General features: G+C 33.7%; 1 protein-coding gene across 2 annotated transcripts in view; it reads left to right on the top strand.

The window, feature by feature from the left end:
• The window catches only part of LOC115874811, a 357,918-nt gene extending 331,501 nt beyond the window's left edge, over positions 1-26,417 (top strand). The window contains exons 8-16 of one of the 2 annotated variants that reach the window (XM_030890110.1): positions 5,356-5,568; positions 12,760-13,022; positions 13,085-13,289; positions 13,442-13,663; positions 16,973-17,200; positions 19,382-19,857; positions 20,186-20,360; positions 25,641-25,862; positions 26,011-26,417. In XM_030890110.1, the coding sequence (XP_030745970.1) occupies positions 5,356-5,568; positions 12,760-13,022; positions 13,085-13,289; positions 13,442-13,663; positions 16,973-17,200; positions 19,382-19,857; positions 20,186-20,360; positions 25,641-25,862; positions 26,011-26,396 (2,390 nt within the window). In that variant the 3' untranslated portion in view covers positions 26,397-26,417. Of the gene's footprint in view, positions 1-5,355; positions 5,569-12,759; positions 13,023-13,084; positions 13,290-13,441; positions 13,664-16,807; positions 17,201-19,381; positions 19,858-20,185; positions 20,361-25,640; positions 25,863-26,010 lie in introns of both variants that reach the window. The other variant, XM_030890109.1, reaches the window with a different exon arrangement.
• Positions 26,418-27,434: the final 1,017 nt, after the last annotated feature.

Raw genomic sequence — 27,434 nt, 5'->3', positions numbered from 1 at the left:
AAAACAGGGCCCGAATTTTTGCTTGGGCCTTAGGATCTGACCAGATGAAAAATAGACCCTGCTTCACAGGTTTGTTTCGGACGCGATGTCGCCCTGCTTGAAACTTTCTGCTAACAGCTATTAAATTGACGGCGTTGAAGGACATGTTTGAAAAAGTGACATATAATGCTGTTTTAATATAAATATTGTTTTCAATTTATTTCTGTAATCTGTACATTTTCGATTCCCTCAAGAGCCTGCAAATTTTGTGGCCACCCAAAATACACACCGTTATGCAAATGCCTAATAATGTTAACGCTTAAATGTATTTAAGAAGAGAAAACATTTTGAACAAAACCAACAATTTGTATTTATAGTGATTTACAGTAATTTTGTTAAATTATACGAATATTCTCGTTGATTATTGGTTTAAAATAAATTTGACAATGTCTTCCAATGAAAATGCGTGTTACTAACCCTAAACCCTAATAATTCTAAGCTGCTTAACTCTATTAGTTCTAATTCAGATCTAGCAAATGAGCTAGATGCTTTACCTAGACTGTTATTCAGAAGCTACAAACCTATCGATGAAAATATGCTCATGCATATTTTTTTACACCAATCACGATCAGAGTATATTGGTACACAGGTACCTGATCAGGTTGAATCAAATGTTTTTGGTGTTTGCGCTATTGTGCGATCCTTACCTCTTTTATTCTCGCCAGCTCGTGTGTCAAGGCCGTGTCGTGTCAAAGCCGTGGAGTGTCAAAGCCGGCTTGTCGTGTCAAAGCCGGCTTTGAATTTTTACTCCCATCGCGCGTAAAGAAGTTTCACTTCCAAAATTAAAACAGTCCTAAAAGTATGAAATTTTGCACAGAAGTCTCAGAAGCAATTTATGGAAATCCATCCCCTAAGAGGGTGAAATTAGGGGTGAATGTTTGTACAAAAATTTGTTAAAATCGGCTCTAGAAGCCTGAAATTTTGCACAGAGGTTTCTTAGGTGACTTAATTTACCAGTTAGGAATGATTTTTAGAAATTCATCCCCTATGGGGGTGAAATGAGGGGTTAATGTCTCATACCCAGAATCAAGGATATAGTACATCGACCAGCCTCCTCTGACCAATCCATAGATTCCCGAGGCACTGTTGCAGTACTCTGGATATGATAAAAAAACGAGTGCCTACCGAGGGAGAGTTCCGTACAAATTTGCCGGTTCATAGGACACTTTTTTTACTCTTCGTCATAAATCGAAAACTATTCATCATAAAATTATATTAAAAATCTGTTTAAGTTGGTATATGGTCTTAATTTCAACTCGATACCTTCACGCATTTCCGAGATAAATGGTTTTGACAGACAGATAGCCCGACGAACGGACAGACAACAAAGTAATCCTATAAAGGTTCCGTTTTCCTTTTGAGGTACAGAATCCTAAAAATGTACCAAATCGTGTACAATATACACAACAACCCTATCCTAGAGAAAGTAACGGACCCACGCCACGGTTTAGTTCTGGTACTTATCTATCTCGCAATTACTTTTAATAGAAATAACTTCGGTTAGGATGCGAGAGAGGCGCTATCGCTTTCCTTCGTTAAGTTTTTTGTCTAATTAAAATGGTAAAACCGCCGCGTCGTTTGTAGGACGGTCGTTATTTTTTCAATGCCACAGTAAAATGTTGTTAGCCCTAGGGCTAGCCAGGAAATGAATCTGATTGCGGGGCTTTCGTTTCAAACCAAGGCACTTGAATGTCTATTGTTATGTAAAAATATAGGTTTTGTGTGTGTAATACGTACGTTTTGATATTGTTCTGATGCTGCACGTCAAATTTGAAACATCACCTTTTCAGAGACATCGAAGTTTTCACCAAGCTTTTATTTAACTTGTCTCAGTATACCGACTGTTTTTTAAAAGTGGATCACCCCTATAGTGTACCACCACAGATAACATACTGGTACCACATACTATTACGTTACATTAGCGTTACGTTACACTTAGGTGAAACACCTGGTATGTCTCGACTTATTTTTCAAGAGGTTGCATATAAAATATATTAATAATGTCCAAAATAGTTTCGATCTAGCAACATTGTATATTGAATAGGCACACGATTAATGTAACTTCAATGACATTACTAGATAGAAAATCAAAAGGCAGACGCTTAAATTGCCTCGGACTGCTAGAAATATTAAAATCTGTAAAAAACGTCAATAATGTAAATGAGCAGGAAGAATTTTTGAATGCATATTTTATTGCTCTTGTTGTAAACCCTCTATATCAAATAATTTTCGTTGTGCGAGGGTTGTCTTTTAAATTGACCAAACATAACACCTGACGAGCCTAGATCTCAACTCAAGGTCCAATCTGGCGTTCTGGAAAATGTTCTTCATTTTTAAAAATGCATTTCTGGCTTGTTCTATTCTGGTTTTTATTTCCACGTCGTTGTTCAAGGGGTTAACTATCCAGGACCCCAAATATTTGAACTTGTAGACCTGTTCTAAGATATTTCCCTCTATTTTATTGGGAATTGGTACATTTTGGTTTTTTCAAATACCATGACTTTGATTTTTGAGAAATTGATCTTCATCTCGTATTTCTTACAAGAGCTCCTCTAAACTCTGGAGTCCAATATCAGAGCCGGCAATAAGAACTCTGTCATCGGCAAATCTAATGTTGTTAATGACTTCACCGTTGACTTTTATACCGCAATCTCTCTGTTGAAGAGAAAGCTTTCCGAAAAATCGCCTCAGAATAAACATTAAACAGCGAAGGAGACGGCACACGTCCCTGTCTTACTCCCCTCTGTATATTGACTGGATTGGAATTGTCATTTTCAACTTTCATGGGGGCTGTTTGTTGCCAATATATATTTTCAGAAGTGTTACATCTTTGCTGTCAACAGTGTCAACTCCCAACTCATATAACATTTCGATAAGTCTCGTGACTTTGACTCTGTCGAATGGTTCTTCGATATCTACAAAACACACATACATCGGTTTTTGTTGGCCTGTACACTTCTGCGCCATCAGTTGTATACAGAATAAGGCTTCTCGTGTTCCCAATCCACTCTTAAACGCAAACTGTTCATAGCCGCTTTTTTATGACTGCTACTGCAACATATCTATTGGGTGATACGTTAGATTAAGAATAAAGTGATACCCTTTTACTAGCTTCATAATACACTGTTTCAGTTGCGAAATTAGGTCAGGTGCGGAAAACGGAGGTGCTCTTTCACGTTTCTTTCCATTTCGAACTACGCCCAATCTGGGTGATTTAATGGGCACGGACCCATTCACATACTGTTTTTCCCCGCACGCGACGTCTACCGGCCATTTATCTTGTCGAACAATGTACCGATAGGTCGGACTCTAATTGAGTTCAAGTATAGCGAATAATAAACAAATTAAGTCCTATTTTCAACATTACCGCATACGAAACAATGGTTATATAATAGTGCATACTTGCACTGGATAAAATGAACGGAGTGTAGCAACTATATGCTCGTCAATTGGTAATTTTTGCAAGCTTATAGTTTTTATGTATTTTAAAGTTCGATATAAACTAATCAAAACGAATTATGGATCACATATATGTGTATCTGTATTTACTATATTTATAAACCATCATATAAGAACAATTTCGTTTATTTTCATGCATAAATTTATACAAAAACGAAATGATTTCCGGTCATAAAAAATAACAATAAAGACGCACTCGAAAACGCATACATTCCATAAAATCAGTTCTTATTTAGTGAGATCGTCAAAATTGGTGTTAAATATGGCAAATGTTAATGTTTTGGGAAGACCAAAGGGTGTTAGAAGGGGTTTAAATACTGAAAAAGTTATCAAAGCCACAACTTTATTGCAAGAAGGTCGGTCGCAACGATACGGGTCGCACCTTTTTCATGTTACACAATCGGTCATTTCCAGACAATGGAATCGACATAAAGAATATGGTTTTGTTGTCCGCAGACCATATTCTCAACGACTATGGAGGACAACGAGGCGGGAAGATCGGTATCTTGTTCAAGATACCTACCTTCCTGAAAGAACACTTACCGCAAGAAACCTACAAAATATTCTTACGATCGCCAGAGGAACTCGAATTTCAATTCAGATTATAAGAAATAGGCTGCATGAAGTTAATATTTGGTCAAGCCGAGCAGTTGTTGTGGCGCATTTAACTTCTAATCATCCTAGGGCACAAAGGATATTTGCTCAAGAACATCTTCACTGAGGCATGGATCAGTGGAGGCACGTCTTTTTTACAGACTAGTCCTGTCATAATGATGTCATAATGATGCCCGGCGGAGAATTTACAGAATAGAAGAATTTACAGAAGACCGAATGAACGGTATCTGGACACAACAGTCAGAGAAGCGATTCATTTTGGTGGAGGTTCCGTCATAGTATGGGGAGGTATAACTTTAAATGGGCGTACGGACTTGCATGTGTTTCTACACGGCATAATTAATCCTGAACTATACAGAGATGAGATTCTTGAACTCAATGTTATTCCATTTGCTGCTCAGCATGGTCCAGAATTCATCTTACAACAAATCTGAGAGAAAGTTGATCTCTACCGTGTTCAATTAAAGCAACAATAGGGCGATACAACTTTTGAACTTAAAACCATCTCTACTAGAGTAACTGCCAATATACAATAATAATATGACTTTTCATAGATGTGTTAATGAGGACCAAAACAAAGACATGCGTTGAATGCTAAAATTGTTGTAAATCCTTACTGTCTTCTTCAAAAGCGAATATCTCCGATATAAGGAAAGCCTATTGACATGACTCAAAAAACTGTTGAGAAAAGACGCACCTTGACTATGAAGTGGTTTTTAAATTCCTTACTTTGTTGAGCCATTTCACAAGGTGTTTAAAACTTTTGCCAAAATACCATTGTACGACTGTTGAGTGATTTGTATGGTAGAAACAAAAAATCCTATTAGAATTAGAATCCTTTTAGCATTCATAGTCAAACCCAACTTTTTGATGAATGAATAAGTGTTTTACGGAAAAATGAAACGTTGATATTAATATTCTATAAAATTTTTGATTGTTTTTTCGACAAATGTAGGCAACTTTATAGATTTCCAAAAAAAATAATTAATTTGAGCTCTGAAAATTGCCACAAATATCTACTAATGTGAAAGGCCAAAGAAACTATTTTTGAAACTATGCTTTTTAAAATTCTACAAAAAATGCCATTTGGACTATATGATGAAGACGTTGTCTCATAATAATATATTGTAATGCATGTTGAAAGTAAAGAACAAAGCAACAAAATTCTGCTGGCTCCTTTTATGATGAAAGACCTTTTATTAATAATCTTCATTAATAATGAGTATTTTTCTTTCTTTTCAGAAAAATTATTGACATCCGAAGGAAGAGAACTCAGAAGGGCCCTGTTCTCCCTGAAACAAATCTTTCAAGAAGACAAAGATCTCGTCCACGAATTTGTCCAGAACGATGGCCTGTCCTGTCTCATTAAGGTCGGATCCGAGGCGGATCAGAACTACCAGAACTACATACTCAGAGCCTTGGGACAGGTGATGCTCTACGTAGACGGCATGAATGGTAAGAATAAAATCATTTTAATAATAATTGTTATACAGGGTGGTCCGAACTGTATTCCGGAAACTTCAGCAGCATATTTTGCAGATAAAAATAAGTAAAAAAGTTCGTATAAATGTATGTCCTAAAATGCATAGTTTTGGAGACACAGGGTGTAGAAGTTTCATTTTTATTTCGATTTTTTCCAAATAATTTCTGAAGTAACGTCAATATTTGGATGAACATTAGTGTCTGGGAGTTTTTTGACATGAGAAATTTGATTATGATATTAATACGACTCCTATTTGTAGTGGGCGCCACCTTCAAGCGCTTTAACTGATTTGAAGAGTAATAACTTTTCGTCCATACCTGTATAAAACTACTGAGTGAAAAAAAATACATTTCTGTGATTTTTTACGTAAAATCTCTCTTAATATATCTCTTGGTAAAAATCGCTACAAGCAACCGTTCTCAAGATATTTAGAGTGGAAATAGTCAATGCATGTCATTATTGACAAAAAATAAACATGTTGAGTATATTATAGTTATTTGACTGAATTGAAAATTCAACTGGGAACTTTTTATTTTTTTTAATTAATCATATTTTTTCGTAATATTTGATGATTTCAGTCTAATAACTATTTAGTCAACATGTTTAATTTATATCAATGATGACAGGTATTGATAATTTCGGTTCCAAATGTCTCGAGAACCATTACTCCTAATGATTTTTACCAAGAGACCTTTTTTACGAAAAAACTTCATATATGTATATTTTTTTACATAGTAGTTTTATACAGGTACAGACGAAAAATTATTATTCTTCAAACCAGTTAAAAAATATGTAGGTGTCGCCCTCTACAAGTAGGAATCATCAAATTGAAATTTCTTATGTCAAAAAACTCCCAGATTTTCATCCAAATATTGATGTTACTTCAGAAATTATTTGAAAAAATCGAATTAACTAACTAAGCATTTTAGAACATACAAATTTATACGAGCTTTTTTACTTATTTTTATCTGCAGAATATGCTGCCGAAGTTTCCAGAATACTGTTTGGACCACCCTGTATATATCATACTGTATAGTAAAACATACCTTTACATACTTGATTTCAGTCTGGAAAATAAGATTTTACACTAATAAGCCCGGTATTTTTTTTACAGAACGTATTTTGTCATCATTTACAGCATTTAAAAGCAAATTATTTTTCATACTGGTCAAGCTTAATCACGTGATTAAAAGTTTATTATTTGGTATGATCTATAAAATGTTTTATTTCTTAATTTCATTTGGATAAAACTTATGTTTTTAAATAATGAAACATTCATTTATTCTCTAATTTATTTGAATTTTATTTTGTTTTTTTTAGGGTTCCGTACCCAAAGGGTAAAAACGGGAACCCTATTACTAAGACTTCGCTGTCCGTCCGTCCGTCTGTCACAAAGGTCTATCTTATGAACCGTTATAGCTGGACAGTTGAAATTTTTACAGATAATGTATCTATGTTGCCGCTATAAGAACAAATACTAAAAACAGAATTAAATAAATGTTTATAAATAAAAAAATACTGTCACTAAACATTATCTTTTAAGTAAGGATTTTACACAGAATCTTTCAAGTCCTCGCTGGCCGCGTGGTTCAAGCGTTAGGACCATAGACTTAAAATAAAATATAGACTACACTATTTACATCTCAACGCGGACAAACAACCTTTTTTGTACACATGTTTACTTCTGGGTACAGTCGACCGAGCCTTCCTCATCCAGCCTATGTTGTCACGTCTTTAATATTATCAATATTTTTTTTCTTGTTATACACATATATTGAGATATTAATACTACAGTTTAATAAAGTAGGTTTTAATATTCCAGAGATGTATTAAATAGTCCTTATACTACTAAATTATAAGTCGGATACTGTTTAAAAAGGATAAGTTCTTTACAATATGACAACACCGATTAGAGGCGAGGGAGCCTATTCATTCATTTATTACCTTGTAGTACGTGTCGCACGTGTGCGGTAAAGCTTTGTTGCCGCTATCTCCCCGGCTGTATTAACGCATTTTCTTAGCTTGTAGTGCTTAAGTGTTTATTTTATTGACTTTTTCTGTTCAAGAACTATAAAATATGGTTCGCCAGTGCCAAATTTGCAAGAAATTTGACTTAAATAATCCATTTAAGTCTTGAAACGACTTTTGACCGGTAGGCAACTCTCAATTTACCCATTGGGAGTCAGTGGCGTTGTTGTAGAAAGGCGCTTATTTAGATAATATTTTAGTAAAATGTAAAATCTGAATTTTTTCTCTTACATTACATTATTTACTTACTTACATTGTAACAAAATCATAATTATAACCCTGTTAATAATTAATAATGTTTTTATTAAAAATATATTCCGGTTTATTCTAAAATTATCTTCAGAATCTAAAATAACATACAAGAATTTTAAAATGATATTACATTAGAAACAATATTTTTAATATAGCTGGGTCATCTCAAAGTGGCTCACCCCTATAACTTTTTTTTATTTTTCAGATAAAAAAACAGATTTGTATGTTAGTAGGTATATGACATAAATTAGATTTATTGATGTATTCAATTGTTTTTGGTCTCTTCCTGTTTCACCGAAATGATTACATCTTTTGATTTTTTAAAGGCACCCTCGGTATATTGCTACTTTATTCGATAAAAATGACACTCTGAATAGAATGACATATCATATGTCAACTTTTGACATTGTCGCTTAAAAACATATCCTATTTTAAATTTCAATCCAGTTTTTTTCAATCCACTAAGTTTTAATCAAGTAGCCTTGGAAAATAGTTTTGATCGTCTAATAGGTTTCGTGTCTTGTCTAGGCCGGTTAAAAGATGTACAAATCGTATTTTTAATCATACATATGTCAATTTTTTTCAAATGGAACAAGGGTGACTCATTAGCATATTTGGAAAAAGCATTTTTTTATGAATATATTGATACCACACACTTGGTATTTCGAGTCAAATTGTCGTTATGAACCGCGTGTTACAATTACAATTAAACCATATGCGAAAATGTCAAAAGTTGACATATGATATTTCATTCTATTCAGAGTGTCATTTTCTATCGAATAAAGTAGAAATATACCGAGGGTGCCGTTTAAAAATTAAAAGTTATAGTCATTTCCGGTGACACAGGAAGTGACCAAAAACAATTGAATGCGTCAATCAATCCTAATTTATTTCATATACTAACATACTAAATCTTGTTTTTTTATTTGAAAATATAAAAAAATTATGGGGATGAGCCACTTTTGAGCCGCACCCGGTATAATAAAGACAGTACCGAGTTAAATAAATGTAGTTTTTATTTTATCCACTTCCTATCACCTTCCTTGCTTTAATGGAACAGATTTATGTTTTCTCTAATTTACATAATAAGACATCACTTAACTAGAAAAAAAATTACAACAATCATTTTTTTTTCTCTCCCTGTCGCCGATTCTATTATATCTGTGGAATAGATCCGGTTTTGATTAATATTAGGGGTTGTAAATGTTTGACTAAAATTAATAATTTATTATTAATTTCAAAAATTACGTAATTTCGATTATAAAATTTCTTCTATAACGTGTATTTTATTATGTTTATCCTTTTCGGACTCTAAGACGTTTTTTCTAAACTTTTATGTAAAAAACCTGTCCTAAATCTTAATAAAATATAAAAACGTTTAAATACGATATATTTTTAATTTACTTATAGCTTCATTAAAATAAAAAAATTACCCGGCTATGATACGGAGAGTTCAGGTGTACTTGAGAAACGAAAGACAGTGTTGTGTTTCTCGGCAGAGTCGTCAGGGAACGACCGTTACGACAGAGACAACCTATCTATCACTCGTGTCGCACTCGTTATAACCTAAAACAATAACAAGACAGTGTCTGACCGCATGTTCCAGCTATTTATGAATGAGATGCTCAGTCTATATTTTATTTTAAGTCTATGTACTGTATAGTAAAACATACCTTTACATACTTGATTTCAGTCTGGAAAATAAGATTTTACACTAATAAGTCCGGTATTTTTTTTACAGGACGTATTTTGTCATCATTTACAGCATTTAAAAGCAAATTATTTTTCATACTGGTCAAGCTTAATCACGTGATTAAAAGTTTATTATTTGGTATGATCTATAAAATGTTTTATTTCTTAATTTCATTTGGATAAAACTTATGTTTTTAAATAATGAAACATTCATTTATTCTCTAATTTATTTGAATTTTATTTTGTTTTTTTTAGGGTTCCGTACCCAAAGGGTAAAAACGGGAACCCTATTACTAAGACTTCGCTGTCCGTCCGTCCGTCTGTCACAAAGGTCTATCTTATGAACCGTTATAGCTGGACAGTTGAAATTTTTACAGATAATGTATCTATGTTGCCGCTATAAGAACAAATACTAAAAACAGAATTAAATAAATGTTTATAAATAAAAAATACTGTCACTAAACATTATCTTTTTAAGTAAGAATTTTACACAGAATCTTTCAAGTCCTCGCTGGCCGCGTGGTTCAAGCGTTAGGACCATAGACTTAAAATAAAATATAGACTACACTATTTACATCTCAACGCGGACAAACAACCTTTTTTGTACACATGTTTACTTCTAGGTACAGTCGACCGAGCCTTCCTCATCCAGCCTATGTTGTCACGTCTTTAATATTATCAATATTTTTTTTCTTGTTATACACATAATATATTGAGATATTAATACTACTGTTTAATAAAGTAGGTTTTAATATTTCATAGATGTATTAAATAGTCCTTATACTACTAAATTATAAGTCGGATACTGTTTAATAAGGATAAGTTCTTTACAATATGACAACACCGATTAGACGCGAGGGAGCCTATTCATTCATTTATTGCCTTGTAGTACGTGTCGCACGTGTGCGGTAAAGCTTTGTTGCCGCTATCTCCCCGGCTGTATTAACGCATTTTCTTAGCTTGTAGTCCTTAAGTGTTTATTTTATTGACTTTTTCTGTTCAAGAACTATAAAATATGGTTCGCCAGTGCCAAATTTGCAAGAAATTTGACTTAAATAATCCATTTAATGTCTTGAAACGACTTTCGACCGGTAGGCAACTCTCAATTTACCCATTAGGAGTCAGTGGCGTTGTTGTAGAAAGGCGCTTATTTAGATACATTACTTAGTAAAATGTAAAATCTGATTTTTTTCTCTTACATTACATTATTTACTTACTTACATTGTAACAAAATCATAATTATAACCCTGTTAATAATTAATAATGTTTTTTTTTTAAATATATTCCGGTTTATTCTAAAATTATCTTCAGAATCTAAAATAACATACAAGAATTTTAAAATGATATTACATTATGAAACAATATTTTTTAATATACCGGGTGTCTCAAAAGTGGCTCACCCCTATAACTTTTTTTATTTTTTTCAGATAAAAAACAGATTTGTATGTTAGTAGGTATATGACATAAATTAGATTTATTGATGTATTCAATTGTTTTTGGTCTCTTCCTGTTTCACCGAAATGATTACATCTTTTGATTTTTAAAGGCACCCTCGGTATATTGCTACTTTATTCGATAAAAAATGACACTCTGAATAGAATGACATATCATATGTCAACTTTTGACATTGTCGCTTAAAAACATATCCTATTTTAAATTTCAATCCAGTTTTTTTCAATCCACTAAGTTTTAATCAAGGAGCCTTGGAAAAATAGTTTTGATTGTCTAATAGGTTTCGTGTCTTATCTAGGCCGGTTAAAAGATGTACAAATCGTATTTTTAATCATACATATGTCAATTTTTTCAAATGGAACAAGGATGACTCATTAGCATATTTGGAAAAAGCATTTTTTTATGAATATATTGATACCACACACTTGGTATTTCGAGTCAAATTGTCGTTATGAACCGCGTGTTACAATTACAATTAAACCATATGCGAAAATGTCAAAAGTTGACATATGGTATGTCATTCTATTCAGAGTGTCATTTTCTATCGAATAAAGTAGAAATATACCGAGGGTGCCGTTTAAAAATTAAAAGTTATAGTCATTTCCGGTGAAACAGGAAGTGACCAAAAACAATTGAATGCGCCAATCAATCCTAATTTATTTCATATACTAACATACTAAATCTTGTTTTTTTATTTGAAAATATAAAAATTATGGGGATGAGCCACTTTTGAGACGCACCCGGTATAATAAAGACAGTACCGAGTTAAATAAATGTAGTTTTTATTTTATCCACTTCCTATCACCTTCCTTGCTTTAATGGAACAGATATTATGTTTTCTCTAATTTACATAATAAGACATTACTTAACCAGAAAAAAAATTACAACAATCATATTTTTTTTTCTCTCCCTGTCGCCGATTCTATTATATCTGTGGAATAGATCTTGTTTTGATTAATATTAGGGGTTGTAAATGTTTGACTAAAATTAATAATTTATTATTAATTTCAAAAATTACCTAATTTCGATTATAAAATTTCTTCTATAACGTGTATTTTATTATTTTTATCCTTTTTGGACTCTAAATTGTTTTTTCTAAACTTTTATTTAAAAACCTGTCCTAAATCTTAATAAAATATAAAAAAGTTTAAATACGATATATTTTTAATTTAATTATAGCTTCATTAGAATAAAAAAAAAATTACCCGGCTATGATACGAGAGTTCAAGTGTACTTGAGAAACGAAAGACAGTGTTGTGTTTCTCGGCAGAGTCGTCAGGGAACGACCGTTACGACAGAGACAACCTATCTATCGCTCGTGTCGCACTCGTTATAACCTAAAACAATAACACAACAATAACAAGACAGTGTCTGACCGCATGTTCCAGCTATTTATGAATGAGATGCTCAGTCTATATTTTATTTTAAGTCTATGGTTAGGACTTTACGCTGCTATGACGTTGGAGCCGTAGTAAGACAGGTTCGAATTCTAGTCAAGGCGACTTTTTTTAATCGTTTTTTTTAATTTTTACATATTTATTATTGATTAATACAATTTTTAGTAATGCGTTACTTATACGCGCATTCAAAATTTCATCTAAATCGGAAAAAAAGTTTATAATAATATTGTGTCTAATGTTGTATAGATAATGAATGGTACGGAACCCTACGTACGCGAGTCCGACTCGCACTTGACGAATTTTGTTTAATTTTTTATTAATGTTCTTTTATTTTTTTAGGTGTCATGGAACATAACCAAACGATTCAGTGGCTGTACAGTTTGATATCATCCAAATTTCGCCTAGTAGTGAAAACCGCATTGAAGTTACTGCTAGTTTTCGTTGAATATACAGATTCGAACTGTATGCTTCTTGTGAAAGCCATTCATACGGTGGATTATACTCAAGGATTATTTCCCTACCACAACATCATGAAACTTCTTAAGGATTTTGATTCTGCCGATACAGAGTTACTAATCTATGCCACCACTTTAATAAATAAGGTATTATTCACACTGCTCTTTATGGCATTGCAAATATATTAATTACATTTATTTTTATAAAGATTTTGAATGCTGTGCCTGACCAAGATACGTACTACGATCAAGTGGATGCTCTGGAAGAACAGGGTATCGAGTCTATTATCCAAAGATACATGTCGAAACCTGGCACTGATTTGGACTTGTTGCAACAATTCCAAATATACGAGGCTGTGTTACAGTTTGAGGATGGTGAAGAGAAAGGTGGATGTACTCCTATTAGACACTTAGGTAACTTAACTTATATTGATAAATGATACACTAAGTATATACTGAACATTTATTTCCATTTTGTACCATCTACATATATTACAATGATGATTACGTCATTATAAAAGGTAAGGTTATTATTCTACTGTTGAACTTTTTGTTACTTTTCTCAGATGAAAACATCAGAAAAACTTTACGGTCAAGGAAATCTATGACCGATAATTCGGAAAGACGAAAAAGCAGAAGACATTCGACTGGCACTGCTCCTCTATACGGTGGCCTCATTCCTAGAAACAATAACCACATCTTGCCAGAAGACTTCGACGAATCGTCTAGCTCCAACTCCGGCTTGAACTCATCGCAATGGAACGGAAGCTATAAAGATAGTAACAAAGGTAAGATACTTTTATTATTAACTACTAAATTGCCCATATCATTATAATAAATATAATTGTTTTATACAAAGCGAATAATAATGATTTAAATAGTTGGCAATACTGTCGCGACCTTGGATTATATATGGTTGCGACTAGAGACGTTCAGGTTAAACATTATTTTTAAGAAATGTGTTTTTATTAATTATCATCATCATCATTTTCAACTTATTAAACCATTTCCAATCATGGTATAGCCTCCCTCACATACTCTCTTTATAGTTGGACCCATTGTTGTCTATTATTGTTGGCTATGCGGGTCCAAGTTGTCCCTACTAAATTCCTAATATCATGGTCCCATCTCAGTTTGGTCTTCTTCTAGGTCTCTTAATTCTTCGTGGGTACCATGCTTGCATTGTTGTTGTCCGTCCTTCTTGCCAGGTGTCCTGCCCATTGCCATTTGAGGGATTTGACTCTGTGGATGACATCTATTATCTGGATCTTTTGTCGTAACCACTCTATTCTTTTACGGTCTCTCTTCGTTATTCTCAGCATATTTCGTTCCACTGGGCGTTGTGCGACCTGCAGTTTCCTTATGACGAACGTTTTAAGTGTCTAGGTCTCGCATGCTTAGGTCATGACTGGTAGTACACATTGTTCGAATGTTTTCTTCTTTAGATAAAGCGTGGCATTCTAGACTTGAATATGATTGAGTTTCTTCCATAAGCATGCTAACTTAAATCTTCTGTTGATTTCTAGTAGTAGGGATCCCAGCTGTGTATCAGTTGTCCCAAATATATTCTTCTACTATTTCCAGTGTTGTGTTATTTATTAGAATGTCTTTTCTTTCCACTAGTTCGTTGTACATTACTTTAGTTTTTGCTAAATTCATTTTGAGACCTACTTTATTGCTGGCTGTATTTAGTTCGTTAATTTGTGCTTGTAGTTCTTCAGGACTATTGACAATTAGCACTATGTCATCAGCCAATCTTAGATGGTTAAGATATTCCCCATCTATTTTTAATCCTTTGTTGATCCAGTCCAGTTGACGGAAAATTTATTTTTATTAATTATCGTAGTAGAATAATAAAATATAGAATAAATTAATTTATGAACACAGTTGGGAAATTTCCAAGGTTTGTGTGTACAGAAGCTGAGTACTTGCAATAATCTGAACATCGCTGACTTTTTTTAAGATTGTCTTCAGGACTAATTTTAAGACTTGCTATATGACTGCAACTATCTGATTCTGAAACTATCTTCAAGGGCTGCCCATAAAACTATAGACTACCCACGCTCTCTTCTGTATACTCTTTTTCTATCCGTCTCGTCGATCGATGATTTGAAATGAGATGTTTTAGGAATAAATGTAATAACAGTCATTACCCATACCTAACAAGAGACCGAAGAAAAATGCAGCATACGTTTTTACGGTTCCGTACCCAAAGGGTAAAACGGGAACCCTATTACTAAGACTTCGCTGTCCGTCCGTCTGTCACAAAACTCTATCTTATGAACCGTTATAGCTTTAACGGTTCATAAAAGTTTCAACTGTCTAGCTGATAGTTGAAATTTTTACAGATAATGTATCTATGTTGCCGCTATAAGAACAAATACTAAAAACAGAATTAAATAAATGTTTATAAATAAAAAAGTACTTTCACTAAACATTATCTAGGTAAGTTATAATACATTATCTAGGTTATCTAAGTAAGAATTTTACATAGAATCTTTCAAGTCCTCGGTGGCCGCGTGGTTTAAAGCGTTAGGACTTTACGCTACACGCTACTATGATGTTGGAGCCGTAGTAAGGCAGGCTCGAATCCTAGTCAAGGCGACTTTTTTTTAATCTTTTTTTTTTAATTTTCGCGCATTCAAAATTTCAGCTAAATCGGAAAAAACGTTTATAATAATATAGTGTCTAATGTTGTATTATATATATAATGAATGGTACGGAACCCTTTGTGCGCGAGTCCGACTTGCACTTGACCAAATTTTTCTTCACAATGGAATACATAATTTTATGTTTTAATTGTGTTATAAGTAAATTAAAATGTTTTAATTATTTTTATCAGGAGTTTTGATTGGCGTTGTTGACAGGTGACTAGTTCGAAATTTCTACACAGATAGCGTTAAATTGAAACATTTTGGAAACAAGGTTTTTATTTATTGTCGGATTCATTTTGGAAACACGAGTTTCTCTCTTGTTTGTGGCCGACTCCATGTCAATTTTATAAAATAATGAATTAAAATTCCGCCATGTTGGCTAGTGATAGCGTTTTTAACTAGAAATATATGTTTTTATCGGCTGTTGAGCTTTTAAACTCATAATAACGCGTTCTACTTACATTACTTTTTAAAAGTAAAAATCTTTATTTCAAACAGAGAATATTTTGTAGCAACAAATAATGATATATAGAAGGGGCATTAAAAATATAAAACTACATTATTAAATTAAACGATGAATTTGCTTTTGCAAGACATTTTTTATGCGAGAAAACCTAAAAACAAAGATCTTAAGACAAAAAAAATAATTTTGAAATCCACACACAGATATACAATACTATTTTAGTTTGGTATTTTGTTTCTTCACATTTAGAAACAGTGACTGCTGAAATCTTGGACACAAATTGCAGAAAATTTGAAACATTTCCTCTAAAAGTTTTGATTCCGCTTCGAAACATTTCAGGAAACGGCTAGTGCCATCACACTGGAAACTCATGTAATAAAGCCATATAAAATATATAGGTTTTGACAATATATTCTATTTGTGGCATACCGTTTCCATTTTGTGTCAAGAAACACACACAATTATTAGAAATATTACCTAAAATGTGTCTAAAAATGCTATTTAGCTAGCAACTGATATCCCTTGGGTTTACATCACATTGGCTTACTGAAATTATATTTTACATTATTTTTTTCCAAGGCAACAAGGCAGTATTATTGCTAACCAAACGAGCAAAATCAGAATTATCATCTATTTCAATCATTGTTAATCGCTTCGTATTTTAATCATTGTTATCTAATTTCCATCAAGTAACACACATATCGTTTTTAGCTTACCTTATAAGTTTTTAGTGTGTCGCATACAGAAAATAATAAAAAGTTTTTATTATCATTCTCTATGGTGTGTCGCTTTAGCTTACCCTTTTCTTTGCTCAGCTAACGACGCAGGCGTCACCCCCGCTTTGAAGCGGCGCCGCGAGAGGGCCGAGCGGCAGCGCAGCTTTATGCGCGAACAGCAGGAAACGGCCGCTTTGCTTAAGAGTGTGCAGGCGCATCAACAGCAAAATAACAACGAGGAGAACAACATTAACGTGCTTGCAGGAAACTATACGAACGCGCTGCAGCAGCGCCTGTCCAACGGCAACAAGATCTCGAACCGGAAGGACATGACGCCGTACCTGAACGCGATGAACAAGATGGACTCGGAGGAGAAGCAGCCGTGGATCATGTCGATGATCCAGAGTCAGGAGGGGTTGCAGGAGTCGGACATAGCGAATGAGAACGATAGGAATATTCTTTTGCAGTTGAAGAAAGATAATACCATTAAAGGTGAGAAGCATGTAATATCAAAAAAGTGGTGGGAGAATTTTGTATTTTTATGAAAACAAATCCAAAGCACCTTTTTACGTAGAATTTAATGGTTTAAGTCATATCCAAACCAAACCAAACATAATAATTTCAGAGTTATCAACTGAATTGATTTTTTATTAGGGACACCCTGTATATTTTTATTTAACTGAGAAGAACTTAAAATTACCTTTCCGAAAATATAGCACACTTGATATTTTGTTATAGCCCCTTCGAAATACAGAATTTTTGAAAGTTAGCCACTTTATATTAGTAGGCTTTGGACCCCTTATTGATGGTCTGTCCCTATTGGAACTCGAAAACATATTTTTCCAGCAAGACGAGGCACCGCTTCAGAACGATGAAGCTAATCAGCAAATTTTTGCAGCCAAGTTTGAGAATAATTGAATAGTTAACCAAGATCCCAACCGTTGGCCGTCGCGTCCGCCGGGCTTGGCGTCTATGGATTTTTATCTTTGCGGAAGAATAAAAGTTTTTATTTTAAATTGCCCGTATAATCTAGACAAGCATTAGAATTACTTAGCGATTATGTGAGGGTATCTTTCACTCCCACTGAGTTAATGAATTTCGCGAGAAATGTTCAAAAACGGCCCCGTCTGTCCATAATATAGAAGACGTTCAACATGTCGAACGCCTGTAGCAAAATCCATTTCTTGGTTTGCTATTTATTTTTATTGTTATTAGATATAGTTTAAATGTATTGATGTTGTCAAATATAGTTTAAATTGTTACAAAATTCTGAATTTCTCATTGCATATATTATTTCAGTTCTAGTTGCTGCTCACAGCTATAATTTTTTTGCATTACAGCTGGCGCCGTTCTAAAAAAAGTGGGCGAATTTTTAAAAACTCTATATCTCGAAGAGGAATCACGTAAAATATCAAGTATGTTATATTTTTGAAAAGGTAATTTTAAATTCTTTCCTATATAAAAGTGTCCTAAATAAAATATTCCTAGTGTCCCATATAAAAAATCAAATTTTCTGTTGATAATTATTAAATTATCAATTTTAAAAAAATTATACTTAAACCATTAAATTCTATGTAAAAAGGTGCTTTGAAAATGTTTTCATAAAAATACAAAATTTTCCATAGCAAAAAAGTTACAGCGATTTGTTAAAAATGCACATTTTTGAAAAACACACCGTAACTCCAAAACGGTAACAGATATCGATGTGCGGTTTTCACCATCATGTTTATAATAAAAACTGAGCTCCGGAAACCAGTATTAGTTTTCGTCTATTTCCTGTAGAAAAGGGTGTTTCCCTTTAAACGCGTCCAATTTGGCCCACCCTGTACACTTACACTAATAATGCTAAAAATATTTAATTTTTGAGTTCAACAATTCAAAATTAATACAATATTGTTGCAATATCTTATATTTTCGAATATATTGTTTCCAAAAGTTGTTTTCGTTAAAAAAATTACCGTCTCCCATCATCTTACCGCCCTAGGCAGCTGCCTTTCTTGCCTAATTGGTAAATCTTTACTACTCCTTTGTACTTCTAATACTTAAATTGTTACACTTCAACGGTGTGTTATTTTAATTTATTAATATACCCCCGAGGGGTGTCTCACTATTGGAATTACATGTACATTTTCTTGGCAGTCGCTGGCAGTCATTGGCAGTCTTATGGCAATCGCCTTTAATAATTACATGGCAGTCATAGGCAGTCTTCTTCATTGTCATTGGCAGTCGCTTAGCAGTGGAAGGATATTTTGGCAGTACGTGTACATTTTTTACCCGAATGAGACACCCCTCGTATACCCCACTAGCAAGCGAAATCTTGGGTCGGTGTTTACATGTCTAGGAGTGAATCGATATGGCGATCTAATAAGTAGAGAGAGCAAAAATGTATTTATTTACAGAACTACTTAATCCTACGCTAGATTTCATACGGTTGGGACAATACTTGCTCTTCTTTCTTTATTGAGTACATCTTATTTTACTGAGTCTATTGATTGTATTCTTCGTAAACACGAAAATCGGCACCCAAGGCCAGAAATGCCGGCCTGGTATAGTATTTTCTGTTATTCTTCGGACGTCGCGTCGTCCGTCAGAATATTCCATGGCTTGCTAAACAGACTTGCTGAATTCTGAATTTGTGTTTTTTCTTATTATTTTTGTGTGTGTCTTTTTTAGATATTACCCAAAAACTAGCAAACCAATCCATAGTCCAAAGCCCCACCGAAGAGATGAAAGTGAACCGACTAGGCGACATGAGCGGCCTGATCTCCAAAGCGAAAGAAGGCCTGGCCAAGTCCAAATCCAAAGCCGACGTCCTTAAAAACCCAACCAGCGAGAACATTTTGAAAATCGAACCGAAAAAATCCGAAAACGAACTGCGATGGGAGGAACTAGTGGCCAACCTCAACAGGCCGCTGAACCTCTGCGACATGGACTTCACCGATCTAGTGAGCGACGACGAGACCGACGTGTTGGCACCGGCTACGCCACTGAACGGGATACCGCCGCCTCCCCCTCCGCCTATGGGCGGTAGAATGCCCGGGGTACCACCTCCGGTTCCCTCAGCTCCTTTGTTCGCGCCTCCCGTCCCAAACGCACCCTTGTTTGCTCCAAAAAGTAACAGTTCGAAGAATGGCGATACTAGAATACCAGTAAGTAGTTTTTGGTTGAAATCATTGATCATACAGGGTGATTTATGGCGATGGTAGGTTAGACGTTTATGGAGAACCGTTGATATTTTTAAATTTTGGATTTTAACATAAAGACACTTGCTACATCTAAATATTTACACTTAAGTTTCACCCTGTATACTCATCCTATAACTTCGAAAAGTCGTGTCAATTTTTTTTAATCAAAAGTCCTCCCTTATATTTTAACAAGCAAATCAGTTATATCACCTATTTTTTCGCACTTATTCATTTACAACTCTGTATATTATAGTAAGTAAGTATAATAAAAGTAATTTTATATTATGTATAGGTAAAGAAAAACAAGAAGACGGTGAAGCTGTTCTGGAAAGAAGTACGGGACGACCCCATCAGTCATTCCAAACTGAAAACTGGCTACATTTGGGATGAACTAAGTGCAGTGACGGTAGATACTCAAAAACTGGAACACCTGTTCGAATCACGGGCCAAAGATTTAATTTCTAAGGTAAAGAATTTTGTTACTGCAATTTTTATATCTTTCATTTTACACTAAAATAAAATTATCATAGTATATAATTTGATTTATTATAAAACAGTAAGGTTCACAATTCATATTAATATTTTAACACAATTTTTTTAAATGGGTTATGGGATTATTTTTAGATTTAAGCATTTCTATACTGCTTTTTACTTCTGAAAATAATGTGGTTTTTCTCTTTTTTTTTTCTTCTGCTGATCCTGGGGAACACCTGACTTGGTGACCGCAGGAGGTGAGTTAATTCATTTTTTTCGGTGGTAGTATATGTCAATGTCTCTTCTCTCTTTTTGGATTGTTATCTGTCGCCCTTTCTCCTCTGTAGCCCTTGATAGCCTGGATACTTTTTTTTTGGTAAAATGTAGACCACAACCCACTATATTGTGATAAAACAGACTGTTCTACTCCTATTCTAGTTCTTAGACTATACAGCATGGTACTTTGAAGTTTGCATGTACTTTTTTCATTTAGATAGACAAAAGTCATATACAGTATCATCAATAAAGTCAGCCAAAAATGATTTTTTTCAAATCCTTGCAAGTTTTATTCTAATAATAACATAGGAAATTTTTATTCCTCATATTTAAAATTTATGTTTAGATATTTCCTATGTTTAATGTTCAGGTTAGCAATACGTGTGTTAGAAGGTATCAATATACAATAAAATACATTTGGATTTAGTAGTAAAGAACCAATTACCGATTATAATAAAACGGTGCTCAAAATTACGATTTCGTATTGATTAAAAGTTACTTCACCGATTATGTTCAATTTCTAACTTTGTTTTGAACGCCAGGATGAAAATAACCCGTGATTATGTAAGTAGAGGTGTGTAGTTCGTGAACGAACTAGTTCCAATGAACTATTCCGACCCCGGAACGAAAGGAACTAGTTCTCGGTTTCTTAAAAGACTAGTTCTTAAGGATCTATTCCGAGGACCGAGACTATGACCGAGATAGTATGTTATCGGTCCTGGACAGAGAGGAACTATACAGGGTGCTACAAATTCGAGGTACGAGCATTGGTATCTCGGTAACCGTAATAAATACGAACTGGTTAAATTAGGGCAAAGTTGCATATTGGCATGTTCACCAAGATGCCATCAAAAAAGTTTTAAAAATTTCAAGGATTGCTGAGTTTTTTGGAAAAACTGATTTTTTTGAAAATCAGTTTTATTTTTTCCTGTAGTTACTTTTTCGAAAATCAAAAAAACTAATTGCACATTCTCATAGCCACTTTATTGGGGCTATCTGACAGTATTTTTAGATTTTCAAATTAGCTGATAATTTGTGAGATACACAGGCCAACTTTATTTTTTTAAATACGGACCTGCGTTTTTTATTTCAGGTTTTGAAAGAACTCGCCCAAGTAGCATTTGGACGTTGTCTAACGTCGGGTCTACGTCGCGTTCAATAAACCCGACGTAGGGTACCAACGTCGGTTGGACCGCCTGACGACCCTTATTGGAACCTAAATGGGGAATACAGATTCGGGTCGCCTCGACGTCGGTATCTGACCTAATAAGGAATGTAATTCTACCAATTACCAACGTCACATTACGTTGGATTTTAGTCACTTAAAATTCGTCGCTAAGCACTTACGTTACGTTTGGTTTCATATTCGCTACCAAGAATACATAAAAACCTAACCAAACTACCTAATTACAAATGGATTCATAATCACTCCTCGAATATAACTATAAGTGCCTATCTAATTTCATATTATAATAATTCTGAATCATTAATCCAGACATCAGTTTTGTCAACGGAAGTCACTTTTTTTGATATATCTGATTAAAATAATCCGGAAAACAACGAGCGCCTTCAAAATTAGGTAGATTTATGAAATAAAAATATCTATAAAAAGTAACTCGCAAAATATTTTTTTTTAATTTTCTAGCTGGTTTAATCATAAACTGTACTGTGGTTCCCCCAAACTCAACCTTATCAATATTATTCTACTAGAAATCGAAATGTGAATATAAATTTTAAAAACAAAAAACGATTTTAAAATGGCTGACAATCGGATACTTGTTAAGAATGGCGGATTTCTGTGTCCGACTTAATATGAACTACTAATATACCAATTCCAACCGGGTCTCCAACATTAGTCGTCTCACACGACCGAAGTCATCAAACCGGACGACCGGCAATCGTATTATGACGTATATAATTCCAACGTACGCCACGTAACCTCACTTTGCGTATCAGTGATTTGTGGATTTGTGCAACAATATTTTAGTTTTTGTTTTCTCTTTAAAAAAAATGGACAGCCACTTTTTTAAGCCTAACCTCACATGTGGGAGGGGGATGGGGTCTGCTGGTTTCCTAAGCTAAAAAATGAAATTAAGATGCATCAGTGTAATGCAGCATCTCTTCCGGATAAAAAGCATTTATGGGTGGAGGCAAGACATCACTACTACTATTATTATTTTGCAAAAGCCTCGACCTCTTTCTGTAAAATGTAGATGAATGTCTAAGTGCCTTTTTAGTGTTTTTTAGGCATAAGTTTATTTACAAAAACTTTTTATTAGGTTATGTTCATGATGTTCATTAGGTCGCCAATGCTACTTAATGGGTTGTATTTACAGACGTAAATAGAGATACGTAAATTAGGTTATAAATATGAACATAAAATACAACAAAATATAATTGGACGTTACTTTAGGGATTATCAGTGAGACGTGTCCTATTCGGACAACGGGTAGACGTCGGGCTAGTTCAAGTATATGTACGTCGTGCAAGCCAACGTGGGAACGACGTTGGGAAATTAATAAAAATGGTACGTTGTTATTTTGTACGTCGACAGATCGTTGGATTTACCGACTCGGATCCAACGACGTCGCTTTTAATAGGAAAGCGACGTCACCGGTCGTATCACCAGCACCCGACCTAAATTTGCACAAAGACTGACGTCGCTTCAGGTCAGATTTAGTTCGAAGTCAGATAGATGCTACTTGGGCGGTCTCCTGAATACTATGATATGCCATAAATTATGCTTTTTTTTGTTTTGGATACTTTGACAGCAACAAAACTATTTAAATATTATTTAAAATAATTTAATAATTTTACCTAACTTATTGAACTTAATAAAGTCCGCCTCTGGTTTCTTAAATTATTTAATCTGATTATATTCATGGCAACAATATTGATCAGCGCAATTAACATTGAATAAGGAAAATCGATCCAATTGGAAGATTCAAATAAATAATATCCAGGTCAGAAATTTAAAGAAATTATTTTTAACTTTTTTTATTGTGAATTTGAAATCTCAGTGTGCGATCTAATAATATGCATAGGTAATATTAATCGTAGTTATTATAAATAAATCAACTTTTACGAACTAGTTTCTAATGTTCTACATGTTCGAAAGGGTTACCACCCTCCCTATTGCACAAATTTATTTTTCGCTGAATTTTATTTATAGCTCTTTGAACTTTCTTCTTATACTTCTGAACGCATTTTGTACTCTTTATTGTAAATGTTGAGATAAATTGATTTCACTTTTACAAATGACGTCAAATAATGTAGCCCCTTGGTGATAGCCCCATTTCCAATCGATCTTCTGGAAATATGATTTTATTGTTTATATTATATTATTTTGATATTAATTATTTTACATTATTTTATTGCATTTGATTCTCCGTATTCAATGTTTCACCCCACGTCATTCTTAAGCTTGAAAGCTTATCAATATTTTAACAATGGATAGATTAAATATTTAAAAAAAAAACAGAGCCGGACTTGAAATTAGTTTAAATAAATTGTGTTCAAATGTCAAAACAAAAAAATATTAAGTGTGGCATATCATTGTACTCAGGAGACCCAATTCTTTCAAAATCTGAAATAAAAAATGCAGGTCCGTATTTAAAAAAATAAAGTTGGCCACTGTATCTCAAAAATAATGAGCTAATTTGAAAATATAAAAATACTATCAGATAGCCCTAATAAAGTGGCTACGAGAATGTGTAATTAGTTTTTTGATTTTCTAAATAGTAACGACAGGAAAAAATAAAATTGATTTTCAAAAAAACTCAGCAACCTTTAAAATTTTTAAAACTTTTTTGATGGCATTTTGGTGAACCTATGTTACACCTATGTTAAATATGTTCGATACCAATGCTCGTACCTCGAATTTGTAGCACCCTGTATAAAAGACTAGTTCATGGATGGATCGCCCAGCGCGAAAGTAGACCGATGTTAGGCGGGAATGGGGAGAGCCAGCCGTATGTTATCGGTCCCGGACCGAAAGAATCGAGAAACTAATTAAAAGACTAGTTCACGGGAATTTATTCGGTCTGCAGTTTCGAGATATAATACAAGGTGATGACGACGGATCCGGCTTTGCCTATTGAAATATTTTACTTTTGGTTCCTCAAATTAAGAAATATCTTATAAAGCGAAGTAGATATTCTGACTTTTTAGACAAAAATAAAGAGCTTGAAGTGACGAAAAATGTAATTTTAATTAATAGAAAACCTTACCTTTTATTTGTCATTTAGCTTCACCTACATGTGTCAGTATTAAGTATTTTATTATTTGCTCCAATTGATTTGTGCTATAGTTTTTTAAACTCTGATCTGAGTTTCTTTTTAATTTTTTGTTCTTATCTGCAATAAAACTTACCTATCCGTTTTTCATATAAGCAATTACACGTCTCGTAATATTTCGGACATTATAAAAATTATACAGATCATGCTATGAATAGTTCTGACTTATAACGAAACCCATGAGCAAGCAACAGTGATGTCAATGTTAGTCGGGAACTAATTCAAGGAACTATTTCCTCTGGATGAACTTGAACTAAGAAACTAGTTCCTCACATAGAACTAGAATTTCCACCTCTATATATAAATATTCCTTTTTTATGTTGAACAATATAGTATTATTGAAAGACAAGAAATTTTTACATTGAAAAAGATGTCAATTTCACAAATAACAATGTCAAAACTAGTAAATCTATAAGAAAATAAAGAAAAAACGGCAAAAAAATCACGTTTTTGAATTGACATAATTTGCTAAAAATTTTGGATTGATCAGTACCAATCACTAATACAAAAGACCTCTAACACAGTATTGCCACCTATTCCAGGCATTGTTCATCGCTCTGTACTTCATTGAATGATATTGTATAGTATGTATATTATTCAATATCCTGTGACGTTTTTCAACTAACCCCTCATGTTTACAATACGTTTAATGTAATATACTAAACGAATTTACTTATATTACATTCGACTTTTGCTTGATATAGAAACAGCAAGAGTTGAACAAGAACAAAGAAATCATCGTGTTGGATCCCAAGAGATCGAACGCGATCAATATCGGAATGACGAAGTTGCCTCCTCCCAGATCAATTAAAACGGCCATTTTGAAAATGGACGCTACCATTATGAACAGGGAAGGCATAGAGAAGTTACTAACGATGCTACCAACGGAAGAAGAGAGAACAAAGATACAAGAAGCCCAAGCTGGTAAGTTTAACACTTTAGTTAAAATTCTTTGGCAATAAATTGGTGTTCAGATGCACCATAAAAAAAACGGTATACAGTATTTATGAATAAACATTATGATTCATTTTGATATTTTACTTTCTAATCTGTTTAATTTGTGAATTTCCAGCAAACCCCGACCTGCCTCTAGGAAGCGCCGAACAATTTCTACTAACATTGGCATCGATCTCAGAACTACCTGCCAGATTGAAATTGTGGGCGTTCAAGTTGGACTTCGAAAACTCCGAACGGGAAATAGCCGAACCTTTGATGGACCTGAAGCAGGGCTTCGAGGTTCTTAAGATTAACAAGACCTTCAGGGCGATACTCAGCACTCTGCTCTCCGTCGGAAATTTCTTGAACGGCAACGAGGTGAAAGGGTTCCAGATAGAGTACCTTACCAAAGTACCTGAGGTGAAAGATACCGTTCACAAACATTCGTTGCTTCATCATCTTTGTCACATCGTTATGGAGAAGTTCCCCGAAGCTACGGATTTGTATTCTGAGGTTAGTTAATTTAGAGATTTTTCTCTGATTTTATCTCACAGAAAATTTACGTTCAAATTACATCTAACGTTTTTTTTGAGATTACCATCGGCCTATTCCGACCTGTAACCAGGGTTCGGAAAACTACATGTTACTTTTAAAAACTACATAAACTACATTACATGTATTTAATGTAGTTTATGTAGAGGGTGTAGTTTATGTAACCTATGTATGTAACTTTCAAATATCAAAGGTTTGAGGTGAGGTTATAATCAGGGTTCGGAAGTAGTTAATTAAGACGTAATTTACCTGATTAACTACGTGTAGTTTTTCTTCTAAAACTACGTCTTTTCCCGTTCATTAACTACATGAAAACTACGTTAATAAAGTATGTATTGATATTATAAATAATTTTCCTTTGTATGAGGTGTAATAGAGATAATATGATGTAAATATTATATTTGAAGCCATATTTCTTCTGTTTTCTTAAATACATTATGTGTTTTTAAAGCTTCAACTTATTATAACCTCACCTCAAACCTTTGATATTTGAAAGTTACATACATAGGTTACATAAACTACACCCTCTACATAAACTACATAAACTACATTAACAACATGTAATGTAGTTTAGTAGTTTTTAAAAGTAATATGTAGTTTTCCGAACCCTGGTTATAATAAGTTGAAGCTTTAAAAATACATAATGTATTTAAGAAAACAGAAGAAATATGGCTTTAAATATATTATTTACATCATATTATCTCTATTACACCTCATACAAAGGAAAATTGTTCAAAATATCAATATATAGTTTATTAACGTAGTTTTCATGTAGTTAATGAACGGGAAAAGACGTAGTTTTTGAAGAAAAACTACACGTAGTTAATCAGGTAAATTACGTCTTAATTAACTCCTTCCGAACCCTGCCTGTAACCTGTTTAGACTTGTTTAGAATTGTGGTCCTATTCTGATAACTACATTCTACAGTCCTATTACAATTTCATTGGTATGTTAGTATATGACATAAATTAAGATTGATTGACGTATTTAATTGTTTTTGGTCACTTC

This window comes from Sitophilus oryzae, unplaced genomic scaffold, assembly GCF_002938485.1.
Source record: "Sitophilus oryzae breed Bouriz unplaced genomic scaffold, Soryzae_2.0 scaffold_1297_pilon_pilon, whole genome shotgun sequence".
NCBI lineage: Eukaryota > Metazoa > Arthropoda > Insecta > Coleoptera > Curculionidae > Sitophilus > Sitophilus oryzae.
The sequence above is the reverse complement of the archived record's forward strand: the minus strand, read 5'-3'. Positions and strand labels throughout refer to the sequence as shown.